The following is a 26,502-nucleotide window of genomic DNA, read 5'->3' as shown; positions in this document are numbered from 1 at the left end:
GAGCGCCTCCCCTGCCTGCTGTGATCTCATGCAGCAATCTGGGGTGCAGCCCATCAGTGTCACTGGTGAAGTCTACAGGATGGCTAAAAGCCATCTTTGTTCCAAGTGTTGGAAGCCAGGCCTTAATTTGGTTCCTTCTTCCTGGAATGTGGAAGATTGAGCGCATTTCGGGGAACAGACGGTGCAGAGATTGCTGGAATAGCCAGGAAAGGCAAAACAGATTGGGAGCAGACTCCCACACAACTTCCAGCACATATGGGCTGGCAGTGCTCAGCTCAGCTCTTAACTCATCCACCAGAATAGAACATGACTGTGCAAACAAACTCAGGTGGTGGATGTATGCAGGAAAATATTTACAACACCAGGAAAAAGCAAGCGGGTGTCCAAAAACTCAACAGCCAACCAAAAGAGTAAAAATCAGTTCTGGCAAAGGCCAGAGAGCCAAAGCCCCAGAGATATCCCTTGGGAGTTTCTGACTAGGTCTCACCCCATGAAACCCAGGCCACCCCAGAGCCCACACTCAGAGCAGAGGCTGGCTGTGGTGTGGAAATGAAACCAAACTGGGAAGAGCCAAATTCTTGGATGAGCTTTTGAGGTGTTTACACTCATTCATATCACTGGTACTTGTGCAGCACAGTCTCTGTGTGACAACTTGGAGGTTTGTAGCTAAGGAATGTGGAGCTGGGGTGGGAACTGCTGCCTTGGGAGATGAGATCCAGTAGAAATGTCTGTTCTCTGCAGGGCTTTGCCACTACCTATGCAGAAAAGAGCAGCGCATTGCTGCTGCTGCTGCAATAGTAACACTTAGATAACAGCAAACCATGAATCCGTGTACCATCAGGCTATAGATCTGTGTTTAGCACAAAGAATGATCTATGGGCAGATTAGCAAGTAGTTATTCAATGGCTGACTGCATAAGAATGGCACATAACCAGGCAGTTGTTAACAGCGTTGATATTTTTCAGCACAGTTGCAGGGGGATAGTCTGTAGCTGTCTAGCAAATTGCCTCAGCCCACAGCTAACACAGCCTCACTCTCTACTCCGGAGGAAAAGGTGTACTAACATAGATAATGTGCAAAATACACCAAATAATGGTGTTTATATAGCTTTAAAGATGAGGAGACAAAAGAATAGCATCCTCTCAAAACCGCTGTATTATTGAAGTGGGTCTGGTTGTAACACATTTCAACAGTAGCTGTGAACCTGCTGAGAAAAGCAGCTCTTATCACTCTGATGGATGTTTATGAAGTCAAAGCTAAAACCCCTATTTTCCTTTACTTTCCCACTCATTCCATCTCAAAAGAGAGATTGGTAAATTCTGTATTTTGAGACAAATTCTACTTTTACAGCAGCGCAAATCTACCGTCTTCAGATTTATTATTGACTGACAGCAGCATGAAGAGAGATTCCAGGATTCATTTATGTGCATCGCTGCTTTTGAAAAGTGTATTTCCTGTATTTCGTGCTCCCAGGCAATTTAATCTACCACTTGTTGCCGTGGAAACATGGACTTTTCCCTCCTCCTCCCTCCAAAATGGCAGTATTCCAGTTTTCCCTATGCTGTAGTAGCTTCTCTTACTAATCCACGCATCCCCAGTGCCCCAGAGCATGGTTTACACTTGGAATACTCTACTGTGCATTAGGCAACAGGGCTCCCAACAGGTCTTGGTTCCATTATTATGTGTTCAGAGCACAGATAATAAGCCCTCGATGGAATTCAGTGAATTAAGAGCTCTTTGTGTCACGAGGCAGAAAAGACATTTGCGAGTGCGATTGTTTGCAATATCTGCTTCCTGTCTCACAGACACACTTTGCTCTAGAAGGGGTATCAGCTGAAACCTGGGGGAGTGAAAGACTTGCTAGACTGAAGGTAAAGGTTTAATTAAATTTGATATGTGACTGTTCAGAAAATTGATGTTTGAAGTGGCTGTGCGGCTCGTGCTTCTTGAGAATATAACCACAATTAAAGACACTCCAGTATAACTTAATGTCTCAATGAAAATACCAGTTCCTGGAAAAGATTATACTTGTAATATTCACTTCATGTCTTGCTTTACCTCCTCTGGTATTTGTACAAGTACACATGACGTATGAAGTGGCACTTAAAAGATGATGGGGACAGGAATTAAATACAGAAATGTGGGCAGAGGAGTCAGACAGGAAGAGCAAAGGGTTTGTGAAAACAGAAAGGAACCAAAACTTGAGCACCTAAAGCTGATCTTTACCACTTTGAAAACATTGGCTTGGGTAAGTGGATGATGCTGGGCCAAGGTTTCCTGGCAACAAAAATGAAGAGGAGGCATCTTTATTCAGTTGTTACCACACCTGGAATCTGTAGTTGTGCTGCTGCCCTGAGGTTCCTGGAGAAGGATTTTCAAGTTGACTCACCCAGGAACTGCAGATGTAGCTGAAAGCACACCCAGATGAGACCCTGGCTTGTCTCACAGGTAACAGAGTGTGGAGTTCACAGTGCTGCTGGACACAGAACAATACCAAGCAAAAACACTTCAGACTGGCAGCCTAAAAGCAGAACAGCAGCACAGCTCTGCACAGAGCACTCATGAAGACTATTTCACTGACAACACAAAAGCTGTACCATGTTTCCCAAGGACAGCACATCCAGTGCCACTCCTCCACAGAAGCATCTCAGGCAGCTTTGCTCACTGAAAAGGCATCAGGCTTCAGACTGAGACAATCAGCGGGAGCTGGGCTGAATGCACAGAAGCACAGAATTTTGGGGAACGTTTTGTTTAGATTGACCACAAAAAGTGGTGTGTGGGTACTTGTACAAACTACTGGTAGCCCTAATGCAGAAGTTAAGGAGATGCTGAACTGAGCCCAGCCTAAGCTCACCTTAGGCTCAGCTAAGCTCACCATTCTTTTGATGAATCTCCCAGTCACCAGACTAAAAACCAGGGAACTGCCCTAATTTCAGAAGGCAGGGAAGACTTGACACAGATTCATTCCAGAGACAGAAAGGCAGGGGAGCAAGTACAAAGATCAGATCAGCTGTCAGCACTAATTAGCTGTGCACAATTTAATGCATTTCATTACTGGGCAGGAACCATCCAGGTAACCATCTCGCTGATGCTAAAAATAATCCCAGCGTGGGTGTGTGTGCACGGCTCAGCTCCTCACTCCAGACAGGAGCTAAATATAGAGCCACAATTTAATTCTGTGGGCGTGTGGGAGCTGAGGGAGTCTCCCGTCTCCTCGCTCTGCTCCAGCAAGATGTGATGCTGGCAGGGGGACCAGCTGGGGGCTGCTGTCACAACTGCTCATGGCTGCAGGATTTTATTAGGAGCTTGCACAGTGCCCATGTGCTCAGTGGGGATTTGGGCTTTTCTTAATGGTTTGCCCCTTTTCAGTTATGTCCTCTGCTTTTCAGGCTATGGAGAAGAAAGGTATTGTGAGAGATGGAAGGGGGAGCACTGGGAAGAACAGAGGAGGTGCAAGTGCAGCTGAGATTTTTTTTTTTGGTGCTGCCTCCAGGATTAAGCAGTCCAGGTCCCAAGGCATTAATTCCTTGGTGTCAGGCAGTGGCACACAGCTGGAAATCCTGCTGTGAACACAGTGACAGACAGCACTGGCCTGGTCAAGGGGCTGGGGGTTAGAGCTTGCTGCCAGAGTTCCTGAGACAGCCTTCGGTGGTAAAAAGCAGGAGGAAAGGGAGAAGACTCAAGTGCCATTAAGGTCTCCAAGCAATGGGTAAGTTCAGCTTCCTGTTTACATGGCTTTTCAAGTCCAAGAGAGCTGCAGTGCAGTTCAAATAAAGCACTGAAGAGGGTTCAAGTGCATCTGTACATGCTGTACCTTGACTATTGCTGTCTCCTTGTCTAAAGGACTGAGAAAGGTTTGTTCCCTTTCAGGTATTAAACTCCAACAATAGAATGAACCTCACTAACACCAATCCCTAGTCAGCAAGTAAACCTGACCTCCCTGAGTGTGTGATCATACCAGGCCCTCTGGACAGCAGCTCTTGAACCAGAGGTGCTTCCTTGCTTCAGCAGCACTTGCACAATTAACTAGGGAGCACCCAGTCAGCTCTGAGCAAGAGCCATGGTCTGCAGCTGAACCAGAATGAGCAATTTGCTGTCTCAGACCAGCCCACAGCTCATCTGGCAAGAATTTTTGAGCACACTAATTAATTTATAAAGGGTTGAACCAGGGTTGCCTTAGTCCTGGGTTATTTGCTGGTTTGAACACAAGCACCTGACCCAGAGCTGCTCTCAGCACAGGCCTCTATTGCTGAGGATTCAGCATTCACCTTCTGCTGAAAATGGGGGATATTTGGGCAAACATGAGGCAGTGTCACTGCAGAGGTAGTAAATTCTGTCAGGCAACAACATAAAGTTCCAAGTTCCCAGGGCACAGCTGATTAAAGATTGTCTTCTGGGAAGACACTATCTCCTTACACTGCTCTGTTCTACTTCCCTGGCTCCAGTGCTGGGAATTCCTAATCAAACCTGTTTTCCACAGCACAGGGAAGCCAAGGGCAGCAGGTCAGAGCACAGCAGGCAAGAGAAGAGCAGAGCAGAGCAGCAGGTAGAAACACAGATAGGAATATACAGGGCCTTTTCTGGGACACACAGTCAATTCCTCGAATAGATCTGGCGTAAGTGGCACAAGTGAAACTAGAAATAAACAAATCAGTCTGCAGAAAGCTGTAAGTATCACAGGGGAGCATAATCACATAAATAAACTTGCGGGAAAACTGCTTAAGCAAGTGTTATTGAATAATGAAAAAGCCTTTTTGGGAAAAAAGCAGTGCACTTTTTTTGCCCTGCCAATCCACCCACTAACAGCAGCACATGCTCAGCTCAGATCCCTTCCCAGAAACTGGGCACCTCCACACGCCTGAAGATCTGGGCTCTACCCCTGTGGTGAGACAAGCAGTCATAAACCAGAGGAAATGCATAAAATGCCAGTAATACCCTGTAATGCTTCACCTTACACTGGATTATGATTCAGGTCCTTGAGTTTGTGTGGGTCTGCAGTACAAGTAATTACAGAAAGAAATTACTTTAATTTAATTTGCAGAGCTTAATCGATAGAGACCAAAGTAAGCTGCTCTGGTTGTCACAGTGATTTGTGCCCTTGTGGGATGAAAACCTGACCAGAACAAGGTGCTGTAACAGTTGTGAGTTCCTGATAACCCAGGGGTTGGGCAGGGAGGGATTCAGGCATTCACAGTGCCAGCCCTCGCTTTGTGTTGGCATGGTCACTGTGTCACTGAGAGGATTTAGGATTATGGTTTTTTGGGTTAGATCTATTAATGAAATTCAGGAAAAGTGTTTTCTGCACTTCAAGCCAAACACTTACTTCACTTAGTTGGAACAGAAGCCAGATGGGATGGACAGTGTGTATCTGAAAGGCTGTGAACTGTATAAGCACTGTCTCAGCCAGAAAGGGGTTTGGCTGCATGTTTTTTAACACATCCATTTCAGATGTGCCACTTGAAAGCATTTGAGAACAAGAGAGGGCTAAAGTTTGGATGTTGTTGGTTCTCCTCCCACTTGCCTTTTAAACCTAAATTTACAGACAGACTGGATCCCAATGGGTGTCACCGTGACTGTTGCAGTGAATTGCCTGCAGAATACCTAAATGGTCACTTCCATAAAATCTGAAATGTGGCTTGGTTTGGAGAAGAAATAACCTCCTTACTGTGCAGAGCCACAGCTGCACACACTGTCCCTGGGGCAACAGCACTGAGTTATCCCTGCTTTATGGGAAGGGTTCTCAGATGAATCACCTGTACTTCCCCATGGAGAACTTGATCATATTTTTGGGCTCCCTTCCAAGAAAACTGTGTCTCAGTACATGTGATCCAAAGAAACTGTAATTCATACCCTGTAGTTTCTGGTTCACCAGATTCTGTGAGTTACTACAGTTCCCTCCTCCTGCAGCTCTGAGCACAACTTCTGTAGCCTGATTCATTCAGGATCTCTATTCCTCCAGGAATCCAAGGCCTGGGCTTGCTGCTTTCATATAGAAAAAACTGGGTCAGTCTAGCACGGTTTCTATGTTTTTGAAATAACTTCAGAGAAGGTGAGGGGGGAGAAAATGAAAGAAATAAATATTTAGAAAATAGGAAGTGGGGGAAGGAGAGAAAACAGGTCAGAACAGAAGGTCACTGATTTTCCTCAACACACATCAATAGATGATGTGCAATTGTATCAATTATTAAAACATGGCTCTAGCTAATCCTTTCTGATTCCACTGCCTGTGCCCACCTGGCAAGCTGCAGCTGTATAATCAGGTCTTGGGAGCTACTTGAGTCAGCAAGAGATGCAAAGTACTGCAAATTCCCCTCAGTATCTGTTTTTCAGGATAATTAACTCATCCAAGTGGCCAGCACACTTCCTTGACCTCCCCAGACTCTGGAGAGAGGTTTTGTCCTGGAAAGCACTCTTCTATATTTTCCTTTAGCTCCCACATGTAACACACCAGAAACCAAAGGAACAAAAACAAGGACTCCCAGGTTTATCAATCCATGCTCATGGTTTTATAGTGAAATTAAGAAGAAATGGACCACAGCTTTGGAGGTTGAGGATCGCCTCCTGTTGAAAGTCCACTTATGCAGAGGATATCAAGGCAACTGGGAAACAAGAACCAGCAAGTTGGCAAAATCTGAGTCTTAAATCACATTAGAAACAGGTACTGCAATCTAGTTAGTCCATTGTTCTGCAAAGAGGTGTCAGTTATTTTGTTTTCTTAAAGCTATACAGAATACTACTCAGGCAAGAAACAAAGAGCAGGATAAAACCTGAGTGCCTCACTGTAGGAAAAAAAACTCTCAAAACCAAGACTACACGGCTCACAGATGAGCCACCAGTGTCATTTGCTCGAGATGATCATATTCATAAAGCAAATTAAATTCTGAATGAATTAATACTTCATTAGTTTCTGAGAAATTATGTTAAAAAAATTAAAGCCAGGCCCTCTCAGCAGTCTCTGCAGAAAGCTGCTGGCCTGTTGCACAGAAATCAGCCTAATTTGAGGGTGTCTGCAAAAGCCATGTCCTGGCCAGGCTACACTGTAGCCTTGTATAATCATCACTGGGAGTGGCTGCAGCACTTCCAAATACCACCCAGCTGGGGAAAAATCCTCCTTCTCAAGTAAAGGTTAAACAAACCAGGACTGATGTGGGAAGGGAAGTTATATTTATGGGTGTCGTGCAGTTAAGCTTACAGAAATCCCTTTATCTGCCTGTTTACACCATAAAGGAGAAAGGTAACAGGGAATGAATGGTGTGTGTGGAAATGCCAAGCTCAGGTCTCCAGGGGTGCTGGGAGCAGGAGGTTTAGCAGGGAATTTGGGTGGAGGAGAGGCCCAGCACTGCCACGCTGTGCCTTGCTGTGCATCAGCTACAGAGGGACAGGAAAGCTGCAAAGGGCAGGAAAGTCACGGTCAGTGTGCACAGAGCCAAGGCCTGCCTGAGCTCTCAGAGTCACTGCCAGCTTCCACAGCTCTGCCTGATCCTCCCCACCCTGCAGTGGGCACAGAACAGCCCTGAGGACAATCATGGAGGTGGCACAATGGGGTCCTTTCCTGAGAACACCCACAAAGGTTTTGTGTGGCAGCCTTGAGCTTTGTCAGCGAGAGACGGTGCGTGTTGTACCACAGCAAATCACGGCTGCAATGTCCAAACATGATGTTACATAATCAAATTCTTACATTTTATTCAATTGAGGAACTCAGATTTCAGAAGACCAGAATATTCTGTTCTACGTGAAATTTGCCAGCAAATTCTATTTGGATTTTCGTGACCATAACTAAACAGGGATCCTAAACAAAGTTAAGGAGGGTCCCAGAAAGCTCTTGGGATGAGCAGACAGAACACAAGGACGACATTTTAAAACTCAAATCCTGCCTGTATTTTCCTGTAAGATAGCCTGTCTGCAGTGCTCAGTGTCACACTTAGTACCATTGAGTGACAAGTCATACTCCTCACCCTGTCCAATTTAAAAAACAAAGAAAAACAGAATTACAGAATTACCACTTGCAGAGGGAAGTGAATAAATTCACAGAGGGGCTGCAAATCTGCTTTTCAGACAGTTTGCCACATTCTCCTATTCTGTATAAAAGATAACCACATAGACCAGCTTTGCAGAGCATGGTGACAGCTGCTGGTGAAAGAACTACAAAATGGATGATTATTGAGACCAGGGGACTCGCACCCCTACAGACTTTTTGGGCCACATCTTTGGGCTGTCAATGGAATTTCTCGTTTCACTCTGCACTGAGAGCAGGAACACTCTTTGTATTGAAAAATCAACAGATAACCTCAAGGGAAATTTTGAAAGAAGAAAAATATTAAAGGCAAATAAATGGGAGCGCAGTAAAAAGCAGGATTCAGAGCCTGCTGTGGGCAACGCTCTGGCCAGCCAAGGTTAGTGACAGTGTGAAGCCAAGCTGTTGGTCTAACTGCCCTGGAAAACGCTGGGCCAACACTACTGTGCATGAGAGGAACAGAAAATAGTACAGCAGATGGTGAGATGCTGTCTGAAGGCAGGGATATCCCATCCTTTTGGAGAGGCTGTGTGGGTGAGTGACAGGCGAGAACTAGAAAGTACTTGCCTTGCCAGGGGGAGCGTTCCCAGAGAGATTCCTGCAGTCTGGGAGCAGGTGTGCAGCCACACACACAGTCCCAGCAGGGCCTGTCTGTCCCAGCAGCATTTGCAGCTTCAGAAATTGCTGTCATTTAGATTTTTTCCTTCAGGGAAACACACAGAGTACTCGGAGAGTGCTGCATTTGCCTTGATTTACTACAGTAATTAAGAAAGCTGCTCCTTGGCATCCAGCCTGACACTACAAGGAGTTTGCAGAAAGTGCCACAGCATGGCCCCTCCTGCTTGGAGCTCCTGGGTTAGGAGGTTCACAGCTCACACAGCTTGGTACCCCCAGCTCTGGGGTAAATCCTCACTGCTCCTTGCAGAGGCCAAAGACACCTTACAGAGGTCTATTTGTCACCTCCCAGACTGTACAGATTGCCAAAGGGTCCTTGGTATACACCTCCAGGGAAGGATGTTCTCCAGAGCTCCCACCTCATGGGGAAATTCCCAGCAGCTCACAGCCATGGCAAGAAGGGCCATTCTCAAATCATTCTGCATGGAGTGAGGGGAAGGAGAGGTGACACACAGCTGACAGCCCACACACACACACCAATACTTTGTCTGCTCTCTGCAAATCCAGCTGTGGCTTCTTCCGGTGACCCAAATCCCACAGTTGCACACATTGCAGTGGCATCTGTCGTAGGGGCAACTGTTGATGGATTAAGTGCACAGTACTGCAGGATCTTAGTGCAGCCCTGAGCATCCCAGCCGAGGCCAGGCCATTCTGGGACACTTCCATCCATGGACAATATCTCTATTGGTTGCCCTGTGAAACGGAGCTGGATCTACAGACTGAACTGACATGTTTCTCTGTCATCTTGGCCCTGTCCTCGCTGGTTGCCAAGGCTGAAATTGCACTGCTGACTTCCCAGGAAACTGAGTCACGAGCCTACAGACATTTCATTTTGTACAGGGCACAAAGGTGTCTGACAAGCCAGCCTCAGCCTCCCAGGAGGAGAACAGGCATGAACATTGTATTAGGGATTATTCATACAATGAAGTTAAAATCTAGATTTCTTCTTTCCTTATCTTTTTATTCCCTCCTTTCCTTATTTTTTTTAATCACAACCCAGTAAGCACCCAGGAGTATGCAACTATCACTGGAAAGTCTCAGGTCAGTGGCAGTCCCCACCACTGGGCTGAGATTTGCCTCTGTCTGCTGGTTATTTCAGACTCCCTCCTGCTGCTCATGCAGTTGCTATCAGAGTTGATTTTAGTATCATTTCAGCAGTGGCAGATGTCTTGATTTAAAATGATATCATGGTAATAAACACATAATGGGATAGAACTAAAACCCTGGGATTTATATGATTGCTTTTGTTTGCTTGTCCTAAAGCATCAAACCCACAATGTTCTCAATTTGCCCAAGTCTGAGATATGTTGCATTGCTTTTTGCTTTTTCATTCTGCAGGAACACAGGGCTCCAGAGTTTTATTCCTGCTTCAGAGAAAAAAAAAAAAAAAAAAAGGAAAAAAAAAAAGAAAGAAAATCTATTGCTTTACAATGAAATGTTATTAACCATTTTCAGTGACCTGCACAGTGTGTCCAGGTCATATCCAGCACTTGGTTTCTGCTGGAAGAACCTTCAACACCCATTTTATACCCAGCCTGAAGCTCTGTTCAACCTTCAGCAGAGGAGGGGCTCTGGGAGCTGCACCACTCGCTCTTTTATTTGAAGAGTGTGTTCTTTCAGCACTTTGCCTTGCTGAGCTATTTTTAGCCTGAAAGTATTCCCCAAACCAGCTCTTTGCCCAGCTGCAAGGCAGAGCAGAAGTGAGAACAAGCTGCTGTTCATAAGAACAGTGCTGCTCACACTGACACTGCTGCTGAACAAGACACTCATCAAGCTACAGACAGGGAACACGTCTTTGGCTGAACAACCTGTTGTACTTTTGTCACCCAAATGACTAAATACTGTAATTCTGTCACAAACAGGACAGATCCACTATCCAGCAGCTCTGTTAAACCACAGAGTGGGGAAGCAGGTGGAAGCTGCTGCTCTAAAATAAGCAGTTATTACATTTAAACCCCATGTCAGCATGCTAGTTCTTGCATATTAACTAATAACTCAGATGAAAATTAAAGCTGTTATATTATGTTGGTCCCACAACATGCAACAACATCCTCCAAGAGTCCTTATCTGAGTGTGGAGAGAGGTATGAAAGCGAAGGCCCCCTGAAGGTGCTGGAAGGATGCTCAGCACCTGCACTGAGCTTTGCAGCTGATTTTTGAACTGGGTCCTGATCTGCTCCCAGCTGTGCCCGGCCTTTCTTCATCACACCTTGGGAAAATTAGGCACCCAAAGGCCAAATGCAGCAGGGCTTTCACAGGTGGTGAGAACAGTGATTAGCCTCAAGCCTTCTCCACCTGGATCCCCTGACACAATTGGATCCTGGCTGTGTTGTTGTTTCAGCCCACACAGTGCTCACAACCCTGTGCAATAACAAACTGTCACAGGGCAGGTCCTTCAGGGACAGTGGGCTATGATACAAGGGTCATGCTGGGCGAGTGTGGGGTTTCTATTTCAGCTGAAATCTGAACTCTTTGCAGGGCTCCTATCACAGAAATGATAATGATGGACAACTGTAATTGCCTGGTAGATGAGTGACAACATAATTCACTGAACTCGTGCTGATTTGCAGCTTTGAAAATCCAGACAGAACTAAAGGCCAAACAAATAAATAACACATGTAATTATGGCAACATTTAGAGCCTCTGTGTTTGTCTGCAGTTTTCTTATTTGGATGCAAAAAATAGTTCAGGATGGCACAGAGATACAAATACCAGGCAATTTTAAAGAATGCAACTCCAGCATTTACCAAAGCAGCTCACCCTTTTCACACTGCTCTGAGCTCCCTCCTGTCAGAGAAGGTCAGCAGCTGCTCTTAGGATGATAGTCTTGGATGCTACAAGGGCTAGAGAACCTCTGCTTTGGGGTTGTTCAGCCTAGGGACAAGAAGCTTCCCTGGAGACAATGCTGGGACCTTCCAGGGATTAAAGGGGGTTGTAAAAAAGGAGGAAGAACAACCTTTTACTTGAGCAGATAGTGATAGATCAAGGGGGAATGGTTTTAAACTGAAGGAAGTTCAGGCTAGATTAGATAAGAGAATATTTTTACAATGAGGGTGGTAAAACACTAGAACGGGTTACTCAGAGAGGTGGTAGATGTCCCATTCCTGGAAACATTCAGTGTCAGGTTGGACGAGGCTCTGAACAACCTGATCTACTTGCAGATGTCCCTGCTTGTTGCAGAGGCATTGGACAAGATGTCTTTAAAGGTTCTTTCCACCTCAAACCATCCTGATTCTATGATTTTCCTGTTATGGGAAATGCTGGCACATCAGTTCCCACTTTTTACATGATCCAGAATTACCTTGGGGTAAAAGCAAGTTTGTGTCTCGGTGTCTGCCTTCTAATTTTGTACAGACAGTAACAGAGAAGTCCCACCATGGATTTACTACTACCCATAATTGTACATTGCAGCAGGCACAGTGCAGCGCGTGGGTGACTCAAAGCCCTGGCACACATCCTCTTCACAGCTACTTATAGGAAGGATGAAAATAAACTTCTTGTTGAATTGAACATGATGTTCTGGCAACAGAGATGCCAATTTAAGAGGCAGAGCCTCTGCCTCCTGATGGGCAGCAGACACAAGCAGCTTTATGAGAAGCAAAACCAGGGCACTCCCATTTCTCCTCCCTTTGCCTGGGCTGTGAGAGGGATCCTTCCCACCACCTCCCTTCCCGACTCATCTGCAAAACCACCTGACATGAGGAACAATCAATACAATTGCTGCTGGCTACAGCTCATTTACTGATGGCTGGATTGATTGCTCACTTGTCAGCCCAGGGTCCACAGGCCCACGCACGTGTCCAGTTCACTCCTCCCTTTGGAGGAGATCATCAGAATCACACAGATCTTACCAACACCAGCAACAGGATTCCAAAGTGTAACTTTTGGCTTCAGCTACAAGTCCAAAAGAAATTCAGTTTTGTGGCAATCATACATGCAGATACTGTGCAACAGATTTTATGAAAAAATACATTTGGGAAACATGAATTTTGGAGGCAGATAAGAAACCACAGAAACCTGAGCTGCTTTTCACTGGATTCTGCTTGAATCTGCCAGTCAGGTGAGATACAGACTAATAAGAGGAGAGGAAGGAGGGAAGGACTGCCTGAGGTGTGGGGTGTCAGCATAGCCCCATATGTACACAGGGGGGCTGTATCTGTTCCAAAGTGGTCTCTCATCAGCCATTCTGTGCCTACAGCTGCCAGCCCTCAGCTTGCTGTGGCTTTGCTGGGATGCAGCTCCCACAAGAGACAAAGCAGACAGTGCTGAGGGTAATTGTGAGGGCAGGGGACTTGGCAGCAGCTCCTGCTCACAGGACACAGTGATGCATGGCCTGTCTGATGGCAGCCCCTGGGTGCTGGTGACATCCTCAGCCTGCTGAGCACTCAGTCACCTGTAACTGTCCAATACAATCAATCCTTGTGTAACAGTGCTCCCAAGATATTCATTCCCTTCAGTGTGAAGCAAATATTGATCTCCTGATCAGCAGTCAGAGGCACATGTGCGAGTCCCTGGGCTCACAAACATGTGACCTTGCTCCAGAGGGGATGAGCATTTGTGGCTTTCCCCACACTCCAAATCCACATCTGCACTTGTGCTCATGTCCAGCATGAGCGTGGCAGGGCTCTGATGGCTGAGGGAAGCCTGTTGTGCTGCAGTTATACACCACACGTGTTCACCAAGGGAAAAAGCCAGGCTCCACAGCTCCCCTGCCCCTCTGAGAGCCGAGGGAGCGCTCACGGACGTCAGAGGATTCCCATGTGCACCTTGCAGGGACAAAACAAACACCTGGAGGCCATGTGCAAACCCTGAGCACCTGAGGTGCCCTGAGACCCAGAGCAGCTGGCTGTACCTGCAGGGTGTTCTGGGGAGAACAACAGGTGACTAACTTGCAATGACCTGCTCCTCTCACCCACAGGAGTAACACTGGGAGAACACAGGAGCAAAGCAAAGTCTTTGGCTTCTGAGATATTATAATAAATACATATTATCATCTCTCTGAGCCCAAATTACTGGAGAAAGCATTCTAAAGATGGTCTGAAAATACACCCAGAACATTCCCCAAGCTTCAAACAACTGAAGAACACCTGCTGCTTGAAGCTTTATGCTCACTTTGCACAGAACAGTAACACAAAACCTTTGCAGCTTTTCTGAACATGAGAAATAGCTGCACATGAGGTGCTCTGTGTCCATCCCCTTTTACTCTCACACACCTACGGTGGCTACTTCAGTATTATGAGAAAATGCTGGTGCCTGTCCAACCTTGGAGCATCTCTGACACATGTGCAGCAATCTCTGAGCTGCATCCAGACACCACTTACAGCAGAGTGACTGGTGTCTCCAGTTGTGCTCAGTTTCCCAGAGGCAGCTGCAGTCACCTCTGAGGTGCTGCCAGTTCAGCTCCACTGAATGCTGCTCTTGGCACCCCTAACTTAAAAGTATCAGGGAAGCAAAATCCTGGACTGAGCACTCCTAATATAAGACCATGGCAATTCCAGTGACACTGTGGGGGAATCTGAACTGAGGTGGGACCAGCCTGCAAGTTACTCAAGCATTTTCAAGAAAAGTTCAAGGTCTTCCCCAAAAGAGCTGGCCCCACGGGTGCTCAGAGGGAGCACTCCTGCCTCACCAGCAGCACAAAAATACCCAGACCTAGGTTTTCATAACACCCAAGGACATAACAGCATTAATTGGCTGTTCTTCCCAGAAGGAAGAAATAGATATTGAAATCAGCTGAAAGGAAATCATTACTGTCACACAACAGAAGTGGTGCTCCCCATGGAGCTCAGTCGCCTTGCTGAGATGAATCCATGTGGAGCCAAGTCCCTGGGTGACAAAAGAACAGAAATGGAAAGCACAAGACTCACCCAGCCATGACCACGCTGTGTTGCAGCAGTGCTGGAGCCTCCTGTCCACCTCAGCCCTCCAGCCACGGCTGCTGAGCAGCACAACAGGCCCTGGTGAGCCCTGCAAGCATCCTCACTCAGGGGCAGGGACTCCACTGGATCCACGGGAAGTGAGCCAGGACTCTGATTCAGAATCACCTGCACCTGCCTCATACAAAATCCTCTCTCTGCAAAGCCTGTGGAGACCATCCATAGTCACTGACTGAGGGCTCAGGTTTTGGCCTTCACAAAGGTTCCTTCATGGCAGGCGCCTGTTTCATCCTCTGGACTCACACACCTGAGTGATTCTCCCCTGCTCTGCAGTCTGCTGATAATTGTTACTCAGTTTGTTTCCTTTAAATATGAGATTTGAGCATCGCCTCTGTGGCTCCTCAGTCTCCCCATGCCCTGTTCCTGGCTGTGCTCCCCAGGGTGTGAGGGGAGCCGGGGCTGTTTCTCCAGGTGTTCCCAAGGCCTTGGCACTGGCTCTCTACAGGGATGGACAGTCCCTTCTGAGGAAACTCACTGAGCTCAGCACACAGGGTGTGTTTCTGCTTCTGCCACAGGCAGGATTGGTATCAGCTTCAGGGAAAACATGGAATAAATATCCAGAATAGAGCACCTGTTGCTCAGAGCCTGCAGCAGCCAGAGGATGGCTCACCCAAGCAGAGGTACAAACTCACCTGAAATGTTTTTTACATTAAAGCTCCTTCAGGAGGGGTGTGGATTTTGACGGGGGTAGTCCCTGCCCTGCCAGGAGCCCTCAGAAGATGTCTGTCCTTCCCTGGCTCTGCCTGGCTGCGGGTGGGCGCTGAAGGAGTGGCTGGGGCTGCCAGACCCCGGTGTGGGGCTGAGGAGACCCCACACCCCAGAGCAGCTCGGGCAGGGGGGGCTCTGCCCCACAGGGAGCACCCACAGGGGGTCTTGCCCTGAGGGGAGACCAGACAAGGCAGTGGATTCACTCCACAAGTGGTGAAGTCCTGCAGAAATGGGGTGTGGAGCCCCCAGCCCCGCCTCAGCAACGCCGTGTGGCGCCAGGCCCTGCGGCCCCGGCACTGTCAGGACATCTGGAGCCCCGCAGCAGCTCCCCCTGCCCAGCCTCCCCACAGCAGCTCAGACTGCAAGCAGAAACAGTTTCCGGACACAGAGAGCCTTCTCCTGAACAGTAGAAATAAAGAGACCTGAAATGTCCCCAGACCTTGATAGCAGCAATGTTTCTGCCACTTCTCATTTGGTCGTGACTCTCCCTGTACTTGGTGTTTTCACTCTATCCCCACCTTTCTGAAACCCTGTTGGAAATTTATTTTTAACCAAAGTCAGTGTCTAGTTTTGTGACTGTGAAGCAAAGTTTGGAAGTGTGGTCTGTATCTCTGAATAACTCGGGAAAAACCCCTGCAATGCTCACGTGTGAACATGGTCTGTGTCTGTCTGCACCTCTTCCTTCTGCTGGGGGTAAAGCTGAGGGCGTGCACAGAAAAATGGGCACTTACATGTTATTTATCAAAGCCAAAAGGGAAACAGGGTTTAAATAATCAACCATTATAGATACTATATATAAATACAGAGCATTCACACAGAATCAGAGAATTTTCAAATACATTTGTATTCTCATACTGCTCTATTTATTCTGTTAGGCTTTTAATCTCCCAGTTTAAAAGGGGTCTCTGAAATCTAATGTACAGATTTGGGAGAATCTATCCATCCCACATGGCAGGGCTGTAATTAAGAATGGGTGAGAGAGAGGCATATGAGCAGCAGGTCGGGTGGACCTTTCATTTGCAGATGAGCTGTCCCAGTAAGTCATTCTTCCCTGATTTATATTATGAAATGCACTTTATCTGTTTCAAACAATACCTAGCCAGACATGTGTAATTTCTGAGACATGCAGGGAAATGAGGAAGGAGTCCAAGGGTAACAGGAATTAAAAATACACGTTTAAAGCCTTTAGTTTCGGCATCATTCCTGTTTCTGCTGGGATTGTTGCAACTTCCACTGCTGGAGTATCTGGTTTATTACTCCGAAGAGGAGCCAGAGGTCAGGAGAAAAGCCTTACGTGATATAAAGCATTAGGTAGGAGTGAGAGGCTGCAGGAGTTTCTGCACAAGAGCTCATCTATTTAAGTTTTCTGTTGGTGTGCATTTGGTGCAGTAGTTGTGGTGCTTCGTGTTGCCAAAGATGATAGTTTTTCCAGAGAGTTTAATTAAAAAAGGTTAAGGAGCTGTTGGTCTGATAACATATGACCACAGAGTTGATTTGGAAGATATACTGGGTAAGGCTTAAAAAACAAGGAAAAATTAGAATCAGGTGATTTTACTGGGCTTTTTTGTTATTTCAGTGTGTTAACAATTACTTCACTTTTCCATCTGCTGTGTATTCGATAAAATGTAGATCCTGTTACAGCATGATTTTATAATTATTCATTTATTCCCTATACCCAGCAGAGGAATAACTGCAGCAGTTTGCAGTGTGGTCCCTGCTCTGAGTGTTTCTTTGTCTCTGTAACTTCATCTCTGGCTTGGCAACATCTGCTGAGAGCAGGCGATGAGAATCCTCAGCATTGCCAGAACGCAGGCCAGGAAGCATCGGAAACTCTTTCCGATCTGCTGGCTGGATTATGACATGAAAGCCAACAAATGCAGCCTGTGTGTGTGTGTGTGTGTGTATGTGTGCGTGTGTGTGTGTGTGTGTGTGTGTGCTAGGGGAGGGCTCCAATTACCTGAGATCCTCTGCAGATATCACAGTGCCTGTGATACTCTCATTCAGTATGCGCAGTGGAATCGCGGTGGCACCGATCATATGATTTGGAGAGTCAATCCTGAGGCAGCACTAGTGAGGAGGGGAGGTGGCACTGAGACACTCGGTTCAGACAGCGTGAGGCTGCGAGCAGCACTCGGATTGCATTCAGCAGGCAGGAGCAGAGCTGGAAAACCACAGGAAAGCTTTATTCCTGGCCAGTCTGCCTTTTGTCAGGATGCGCTGCTGGTGCGAGTAGAAGAAAGGAAACGCGCTGCTATGTGTGATTAAAAGGTGAAGGCAGTGATAGAGGCAGAAGATCGCTGTGAAACTCCTTTGATAACCACCTGGAGAGTGAATTTTACCTCTGGAGAGTGCTGGTTCCAGCTAACTGTCTGGAAAGTGTGATGGAAAGGATGCATGTTCCAAGGAAGCTTTTCACTGACAGCAGAGCAAACTAGAGGAGAACTTTTACCTGCATTCCTGGCATTTGGGAAAAATAATATAAGAAAGAATTCTCTGCCAGGATTCTTTTTTTTTTTTTTTTTTCTTTCTTCACAAGTCTTGGAGAGAGATTTTGTAGTCTCCTCCTGACGAAAACACCAAGCAGAAATCAGAATTCTACAGACTTTCCAAAGAACAGGCATGGTACAAAATGTGATTTTGGTGTTTTTCCGCAGGCGACTCAGCCAAAGACCCGCTGTTGAGGAGCTAGAAAGAAGGAATATACTGAAACGTGAGTAATTTTTCTTCCTAAAGTATTTTATGTGTGTTTGTTGAAATCAGTGATTGCATTTCCAGAATGTATTATTTTTAAATAGACAAATTAATTCACTGGGATCATTTTCTGTACCTAAAAGTTTTAATTTTTCACAGACTTGCAATTTTAGGACAAAAAGAACCGTTCAGCTTCAGGCTTTGAAATAATTTTCATTCTGATTGCAGTGTTACTGGTGTCCAAGAGGGGAATACAATCCCAGTGTCACAGTGCCATGAGAATTGGGGTGATAGTTTTCAAGACATGGATTTTCAAGGCAAACACTGAATTGCACTGGCAATACAGTGGAAGGAGAAAGCATCCTTGCAGAGATGTGCTTCTCCCCAGGTCTGTTTGTTCATGTCACTGGAGATCTCCCCAAAGCCAAGTCAAAGATCAGCCTGAGAAATCAGAATTATTAGAGGGATAGTCCCAGGCCTGGTGTGGGCGCTGCCACAGGGGAGTGTTCTCAGCATCTCTCAAATTCACAAGGCAAAACTTGCAACTCTTTTCCTAAATGTTTCCAAGGGATCAAACAAGTGATGAACATCATCCTTTCCCTTAAACTGCTGAATTAGGGGAAGGTGAGAGACAGCTTTGAAATTGTCTCCACTATGGATCTCAAAAGGGGGAATCCATCTGCTATTTAGTCTCTTTAGCGCTGAAATACAAAACCCAGCAAGATGTGAGCTATAGGTTCTCATTAAACAAACATAAAACATAAAGCCACAGAAATCTGTCACACAAGCATTGCTGCCTACACTGTTTAATTTATGTTTAATCATGTGATTGTAATTCACTAGGAAAAAAGTCATCAACATTGCATTACCTAAAATTTCATGTCTCAGAACTTTCTTAGTGGTTCCCAGGGAAAAGCCTTATGCTCTTGCCATTGAAGTTATCTGGGATTTCATTACAGTTTTCACACAAAGGGATGCCACAGTATAATATGTATTTAGCAGTATTTTGTGTACAGTTCCAATGCACAGATCACACACTAAAATAAGCTCTATTTTGCATGTGCACAGCTCAAGGAGGAAAAGGAAACCCTCTTTGCAACATGAATGGGTGAGCTTGGCCAAACTTCACCTCTCTTCTACCAGAGAGGCAGGAAAATGCAGTAACCCAAGATCCTGAACTATCTGGGGACAGATTTTCAAGAGTCAGTAACCAAGATCTCTGAAAATCTGTTCCTTTGGGTTTTATTCCTGGCTAAGGAAAAGCTGATCTCCACTAAAAAAATCTGTTCCTTTATGTTTACTTTTTTGAAGTGTGCTGGTTACATCCTTAATCTGGGTTAAACTGACCAGTTTTAATAATAAAAAAAGTTTGAATACATTCATATAATGAGCTTAGAGAGAGATAAAGCAGAAAGAAGATAAAGCAGAATTAAAGATAGTTCCTGAATACCAGCTAAACATACTGGTCTAGATTTGTATCTCATTTAAAGAGCTCCCAGCATGGAGCAAATTTATTGACTTCTGTTGAGTTGCTCAGGCTTTATACAGGTTCAGCTGGGATCAGAACCACTTCCATTTTATTTACCTCTGCCATTATATAAAAGCTGAGTATCCTGTATAGCTGTAGCAGTGTAAAAGCCCTCCAGTGAAATCTCCACAACCTCCTCCAGGTCTAGTAAGCGTTTGTGCAGTTTTAAGTTGCACATTTCCCAACATCTTTGATGTTCATAATTGGTACTGCTGACAGAAGTTCTTTTATGGACTCAGAATTCACATTTGTACAACTCTGGTAAAAAGAGAAGCATATAGCAAAGTAAAATTATTGTCACTTTAAAGCAAATCTCAGCAAGATTTCAAAATGTGATTTCTTGTCTCCTTTAGGGAGTTGTTTCTGAGATAAAAGTAATACTTAAAAAGCAAACTTAAAGCCAGCACTTTCTTACAATTTTGTTGATCTTCCAAGTCCTTTAACCATAGAAACACTTCTGGCTTCCCACCAAGCATGAGAAACAAATGAACTAAAATCACAGCCCAGGTGTCAGATGTGTCCTTGCTGCACTGCACAGAAAGCTGAACTCACAGCCAAGAAGGCTTCTCTTGAGCCCCACTGTGGAATCCCTGCTTCATTTGGAGCCCAAGGAGATGCTGTAGTGTCACGCAGAGCTGAGAGCTCCCTGAGGGACTGGCAGAGCTCAGAATGAGTTTCAGCTCTGCACAGGCCCCCTCAGAACTGGGAGCTTCTCTGCTGAGATTTACAAAACCAGCCCTCAGCAATGAATGGATTTGTGTGGGCAGAATGATGGTGATGGGAAAAGCCTCTCTGGGTTGTCTGAGTAATAATGCCTGAGTTCTAGTATCCCTTGCCAGCATTTCATATCAAATATCAGGTTATTTTTTTTTTGTAAAAGAACTATTTCTTTTACATCTTGGAGCTGGAAATGAGCACTGAACCCAAGTGAATAGAAATAAGTTACTACACATTTAGTATATTTGGAAAAGTATTTTTTGATCAGAAATGTGTATTTTTGGCTTTTCTTTGGGAATTAGAATCATAGAATCACAGAAGGGTTTGGGTTGGAAGGGACCTTAAAAATTATCTTGTTCCAACCTCTGCCATGGGCAGGGACACCTTCCACTGGACCAGGTTGCTCCAAGCCCCATACAACCTGCCTTGAAGACTTCCAGGGATGGAGCAGCCACAGCTGCTCTGGGCAGTTCTCTCCCTGCATATCATATAATATCTTTAAAAGGCACTACACCACAGAAAAACATCTATTTTTAATTAACAAAAAAATACAAAATAGGAATATCTACTCTAAAATGAGTGAATTAAAGCTGAATGAATAACTTGCAGGCATCCCTCTATCTAAGAATACCCTCTACTTTTGAAAGCCTGTTCTCCTTTTACACATTGCAGACTGAAATAGCTGCTCATCCCTGACACAGCACTAATTTTAGCTGACCTGTTCTCTTTACATTTTGTGCCTTGCCACTGAACTGTAATGCAGCACTTTATAGCATTTTAAATTCATTTGATTTACATTTCTACCCTAGCCAGGTGGAGCTGTGCACTACTGTTATTTTAAATAGATTTGATTGCATCTCAGTGCTGTCTAATGAGTGCAAAAATCAGGGAGAAAAATGCTTCATTGTTAAAAATATCTTGGAAATCCATCTGCAGCGCTAGTTGGTTTTGGAGGCATAGTAGAAATCACGTGTGTGCTTTAACACTGGAAATATCTAATGCAAGTGGCATAATAAACCTCACAGTAGTACCCAGAGAATCCCTGAATGGTTAAAACCTTTTTCTCTGGCTCTGCAGCTTTGTTCAGGTCACGGGCTCACGCCTTAATTTAGTAACAGATAGTACTGGGAATAGAAACGCCATTTACTCGTTTCCTAAGGCAGGGGATCTATTTCAGTGTTACAGCACTCGGGGCTATTTTTAGAGCCAGTGTGTAGGAGTTCTCACGGCTCGAATGTTAATAGGCACAACACACAAAGACAAGGGGGCTGAGCTCGGAGCAGAACGCTGCACTGGCACCCCGGGAGGAGAAAGGGGTCTCACGGCAGGGAAAGCCAAGGTGCAGGTCAGTGCCAGGAGAGACGCAGCCGGAGAGAACACGACTGACGGGCTCTCCCTGGAGATGCTGCAATGAGGCTGCTCAGCATCTGACAGCATGAATGGCTCCAGCAATATGCAGAGTGAAAAAAGACCATCGATCGGCTATGTAGTGTTTTGATTTTCCCTCTGAAGTTTATCCGAGTGGAGTGTTGGTGCGGCTGCTGTTGTCTCAGTAAAGGCCCGTGGAGTTCAGAGCTGACACTGGCACCAGCCCGGTGTCCTCACACAGAGGTGACTCCGTGCTCCAGCACACATCAGAGATGCACTGAATTACCAAAACACACAATTACCAGCTGCTCGTCTGGCTGTGCTCATTAGTGCCTGGAACTGTGGAAAACACCAAACTTCCTCATGAGGAAAGTCATCCTTTTCTTTATATTCTCCGCAGAACGAAATGATCAAACGGAACAGGAAGAGAGAAGGGAAATCAAGCAGAGACTGACGAGAAAGGTAAAATCTTGCAATACCTGCTATTAACTTTTAGAAATTTAGAAAAATTACTATAATATCAACCAGCCATAGAGGTCGTTATTACTCCCTTAATATACATCCTCCTCAGCAGTGTCTGATAGCAGTGTCTGGGAATATGAATTACAGATATATCTACTTTATCTCAGCTAGATGAGATTTAGTAGAATATTTACATACAAACTTACTCAGAAAATGGGTGTTTGTTTGCACACTGCATACTTGTCAGCTCCATTGCTGAAAACAGACTTTTTCATTCTTTGTAGCAGAGCTGACTCCCTGCTGAACACCAGGTCTGCCCCCATAGTACATTTCTTTTTGCATTTAAAATATTCTCAGAATAAGAACGAGATCGTGTTGTTCTGTTCATAGAAATCCCTAATGGAATTACGGACCAAATATGCTGATAACTTATTAAAGCCAGACTGAAATTCTTACACTGGGTCTAGTGCTGAGGATCTCACACAGACAATCTGCCCCTGCTGTAGCAGAACATCCTACAGCATCCAGAATCATCCAGAGAGCATAAAAAAATCCATCATGATTCTTTCACATTTTGAAAATACATTTTATCAATATCTGGGTAAAAATATTTTCTTTTTTTGTCCATGATAAAGGCACTGTTCTGTAGCCCACAGTTCCATTTAAACCATTATTACTCCCCCAGAAGTCTTCCAAATGATGAAATATTTCCCTGGACTTTCCAAGGGTTGGGTGGTTTTCCATGTGTCAATGCACACTGAGCCAAGATGAAAAGCAGCAAATATTGCATTTTTTACTGATTCATTTGTTATTAACCCTGGTTTTATTTCACAAAACTTCTGAATCCAGCTTAACCAGCGACCTACAGTTGATGAACTGAGAGACAGAAAGATCTTGATTCGATTCAGTGATTACGTGGAAGTGGCAAAAGCACAGGACTACGACAGGAGAGCGGACAAACCATGGACACGACTGTCAGCAGCAGACAAGGTACTGGCAAAACCACAAAGTTCTGCTTTCTCCTTGCTTTGTCTGTAATGATACATCACGTTCTCAACAGACTTTAACCTCTGCAACATTTCATCTCTGTAAACTTTACTATGATTTTTTATGTTGAAATCATACCAGTATCATAAAAACACCTGTTTAGTACTCAAAAGGCTTCTACCCACCCACCTAAAAAGGTGGATACAGTTTTTTGGGCTCCAACTCAAAACAATTTCCAACCAATAGAGTATTAACCTTTATTCTCAGACTGGAAGTTTTGTCCCAAATGTGCAAAAATGTCCTTTCCTGTTTCCTGTGAATGCTCAAGGAGTCACTGGACCCACATTCTCCTGAGCATGAACTCTCATTTTGTCCCATCACATACCTGCCATGTAATTGATTTACAGCCCAATTTAAGTGTCACATTTAGTTGCTTGAGTAGTAAGAATAGTTCACCATGATTCCAGCCAGACCAGCTGGGAAGTTTCAGGGCTGCAGGAAGCAGGAGCAGGGTGCTGAGACAATTACTGGCAAAATGGCAAACACAGGACTGTTAACATGGCTTTGTGCTGAGATGTGGATATCAAACGCTTTGGTTTCCATCCCAGTGTCTCCCCAGTAAGGGACAAATGGGTTTAGAGGACCCATAGAAATGGAACAGAGTGTTTCTACTCCAGTAGCTGCTCTCCCAACTCTCTAAAATGGTGAATAAGCTACTCCATACTAATCAATGGAATAAGGATTTTATATTTTCCTTGTATGTACTTTTATTAAAATTCGATTTTTCCTGGTTTTACTGTTTCAATGTTCATGTTTTAATTAACAAAGCAGGTTTAAGAAAGTGACAGTTCTGCACATACTGGTGGCACACATCAGGAAGTCAGGGTCAGAGCTGCACTTTTGTATTTGTGACTGAAAAATGGATCAATTTCTTGGCAGCTTCTCTTAATCTTTAATAAATTTTAACTGGAATCTTATTAAATGTGAGACAACCAGCCCTGAGGTGTTATTCTGTCAGAATTGCTTCTAGACAGCAATGACCCTGTCAGCAATCAATAACAAATGAGAAGTATTGTGTCACCAATCCATACAACCCAAATATTCAGCATTTCTACCAGCACACAGTACTCTGCTGTACCCAATACCTGGTCCTTCTACCTCAGAAAACTGTTCTGCTCTGCAGGTCTAGGATTTTGCTCACAAACACAGAATTATTTGTTTATGTTTTTCTCTTTTCAATTCCTAGGCAGCAATTCGGAAAGAGCTGAATGAATACAAAAGTAATGAAATGGAGGTTCATGCATCGAGCAAACATTTGACAAGGTCAGTTTTCCAGTTGATTATTTCCACTGCCTGCTAAAAACTCTGCTTTAGTCCTGAACCTGTGGATTTTACTCTTACATGCTGTATGAGAGAGAATATTCAAAGGGAGGTTAATATTAAAAGAAAATTGGAGCATTTCTCTTCCTTAAGAGAACCCAATTTTCTGATTTTTTGAGGGGCTTTTATTAGCACATACTAAGAAACCTGCAGACATTCTGCAGAGCATCCCTCAGCTGGCACTCCTTGCAACAAAGATTCAAAGATAGGTAAAAAAAAAGATATATATATATATATATAAAACAGAAAACAATACGATTTTTTAAAGTAGGACAACTTAATACACTGTATAAAAATCTCTGAATTAAATGTACTTGAGTCTGCAGCCTTATCACAAACAAAAATTCCCTGCTCAGAAATACAAAACTGCACTGACCACAACAGGCCAGTGCCCAGGGGTGATGCCTTTGTTGTAATTGGATTTCTTCTAAAGGATTCAGCCTGGGGATTTCAGTGTTCCCTGTCAGTGCAGCTGCTATTGGAAGGAGAAAGCTCCAGGTAACTTAATGACACTTAACTCCCTGGCAGGAGGAGGTCAGGAGAGAGAACAGGTCTGGGTTGCTGTCACTCTCCACGTGATTGGGCCACTGGGAACCTGCTCAGGGCAGTGCCTGCTCCAGGTGCCTGGACTGCGTTTAAAAACACATAAAAACATTAATTTCCCTTCTTTAAATGGAGAAACAATATGAGAGGCTGATTCCATGGCCACTGATACTTGCAGAAAGGCATCATTAAGGGCAAAGCAGCTTCACTGCACTGATGGAATGAAATGTGGGAAGGGAAAAGGGATGGCTGCAGTTTCAGTCTGGAGTGAGCTATACATTTCCTAATTGGAGCTACCTGGGGAGTTTGAGGAGATGATAATGAGAGATTTTGAAATTTGTTCAGGATATTGGGAGTAAACAGGCTTCCAATTTACAATTAGTGCTAGAGCATTACAAATGATTGGGGCTTTAATTACGGATCTCAGCCAAAAGAACAAGGCTACAGAACAAGAAGAATATTTATTTCAGACTCACAAGTCTATCAAACATTTCACCAACAGTATCTCCTCATACTTTATGAAGCATTTCAACATTGTTGAACTCTTAAAAAAAGAACAAGATCACTGCACAAGGAAGAATACTGCTACCCATGACTAACTGTGGCTTCATTTACTAAAAGAAAAAACCCACATCAACTACATACCTGTATTTGCAGTAGCATTCCCAAAGAAATGTAAACAAGGTACACTGGGCCCTGAGGACTGTACCTGCATTACAGCAGGAATGTGCTGGGGAAAATGAAGAGTTGCTAATATTCAGCATTGTCTCTGTGCCTTTAAACAGAATGAATACTTTTGTGGGCCTTTAAAAATTTTGTTAATCTAACATAAAATAATTGAATTCTACTGAAAAATGTCTCTCTTTTCTCCTAGATTTCACAGGCCATAGGAATTTTCTTCTGAGAAGAATCTGTCTTTACTTTTTGATATTGCTGCTGAACATGCATCAGGGAACACTGAAGTCTTTCCCTGAGGTTCAGTGCAGGCTCCCTGGACGTTGATGTGACAGAAGGACTCTGCAGTGAAGCCTCTGCAGCACTTGGGGACAGGACGCCAGCCCTGAGCTCTGGAGGCAGAAGAGTCTGGCCTGTGGAGTGGGACAAGCTGCTGAAAAAGACTGAAGTGAAGCTACTTGGAAGAGCCTCCTCCTCTCCTTTGCCACCTGTGTGGAACTGGTTTGCAGCCTGCCTTGGAAAAGGAGATGTTGTGCATGTACAGGCTTTACCATTCCAAGGCCTCTGACATAAACGGACATGACACTCTGTCATCCAGTATTATGTTGACAAGACATTTTGAACTTACCACAATTAGTTTGTAAAACACCTAAGTTCATGTTCTAAAAACTAATTTAATGTATTATAATTTCATTCTTTTTTATATACTGTCTAACAGAATCACAGCTGCAAGCATTTTTGATTCCTGTTACTTTTGTTCTTTAATTAAATGACTACTTATTGCAGGAAATGAACATGTTTCCTAAAGCTCTTTTTTTT

The 26,502-nt window shown here is 44.6% G+C and overlaps 1 protein-coding gene and 1 long non-coding RNA gene across 4 annotated transcripts in view; one reads left to right on the top strand and one right to left on the bottom strand.

Moving 5' to 3' along the window:
* LOC148182824 (uncharacterized) overlaps positions 1-14,665 on the bottom strand; it is a 33,226-nt gene extending 18,561 nt beyond the window's left edge. Inside the window, exon 1 of the long non-coding RNA XR_015774143.1 lies at positions 14,556-14,665. This is a non-coding gene — a long non-coding RNA (uncharacterized LOC148182824). The remainder of the gene's footprint in view (positions 1-14,555) is intronic.
* The window catches only part of PHACTR3 (phosphatase and actin regulator 3), a 99,453-nt gene extending 72,980 nt beyond the window's left edge, over positions 1-26,473 (top strand). For all 3 annotated transcript variants that reach the window (XM_088064447.1, XM_014254098.2, XM_088064448.1), the window contains exons 9-13: positions 17,987-18,042; positions 22,037-22,098; positions 22,948-23,088; positions 24,332-24,408; positions 25,883-26,473. In XM_088064447.1, the coding sequence (XP_087920573.1) occupies positions 17,987-18,042; positions 22,037-22,098; positions 22,948-23,088; positions 24,332-24,408; positions 25,883-25,898 (352 nt within the window). In that variant the 3' untranslated portion in view covers positions 25,899-26,473. The remainder of the gene's footprint in view (positions 1-17,986; positions 18,043-22,036; positions 22,099-22,947; positions 23,089-24,331; positions 24,409-25,882) is intronic.
* The last annotated feature ends 29 nt before the right edge of the window (positions 26,474-26,502 follow it).

The sequence above is a fragment of the Pseudopodoces humilis genome, chromosome 19 (genome assembly GCF_049639895.1).
Source record: "Pseudopodoces humilis isolate 2021_Gansu_Grassland_sample_001 chromosome 19, ASM4963989v1, whole genome shotgun sequence".
In the NCBI taxonomy this organism is placed as follows: Eukaryota; Metazoa; Chordata; class Aves; order Passeriformes; family Paridae; genus Pseudopodoces; species Pseudopodoces humilis.
The sequence above is the reverse complement of the archived record's forward strand: the minus strand, read 5'-3'. Positions and strand labels throughout refer to the sequence as shown.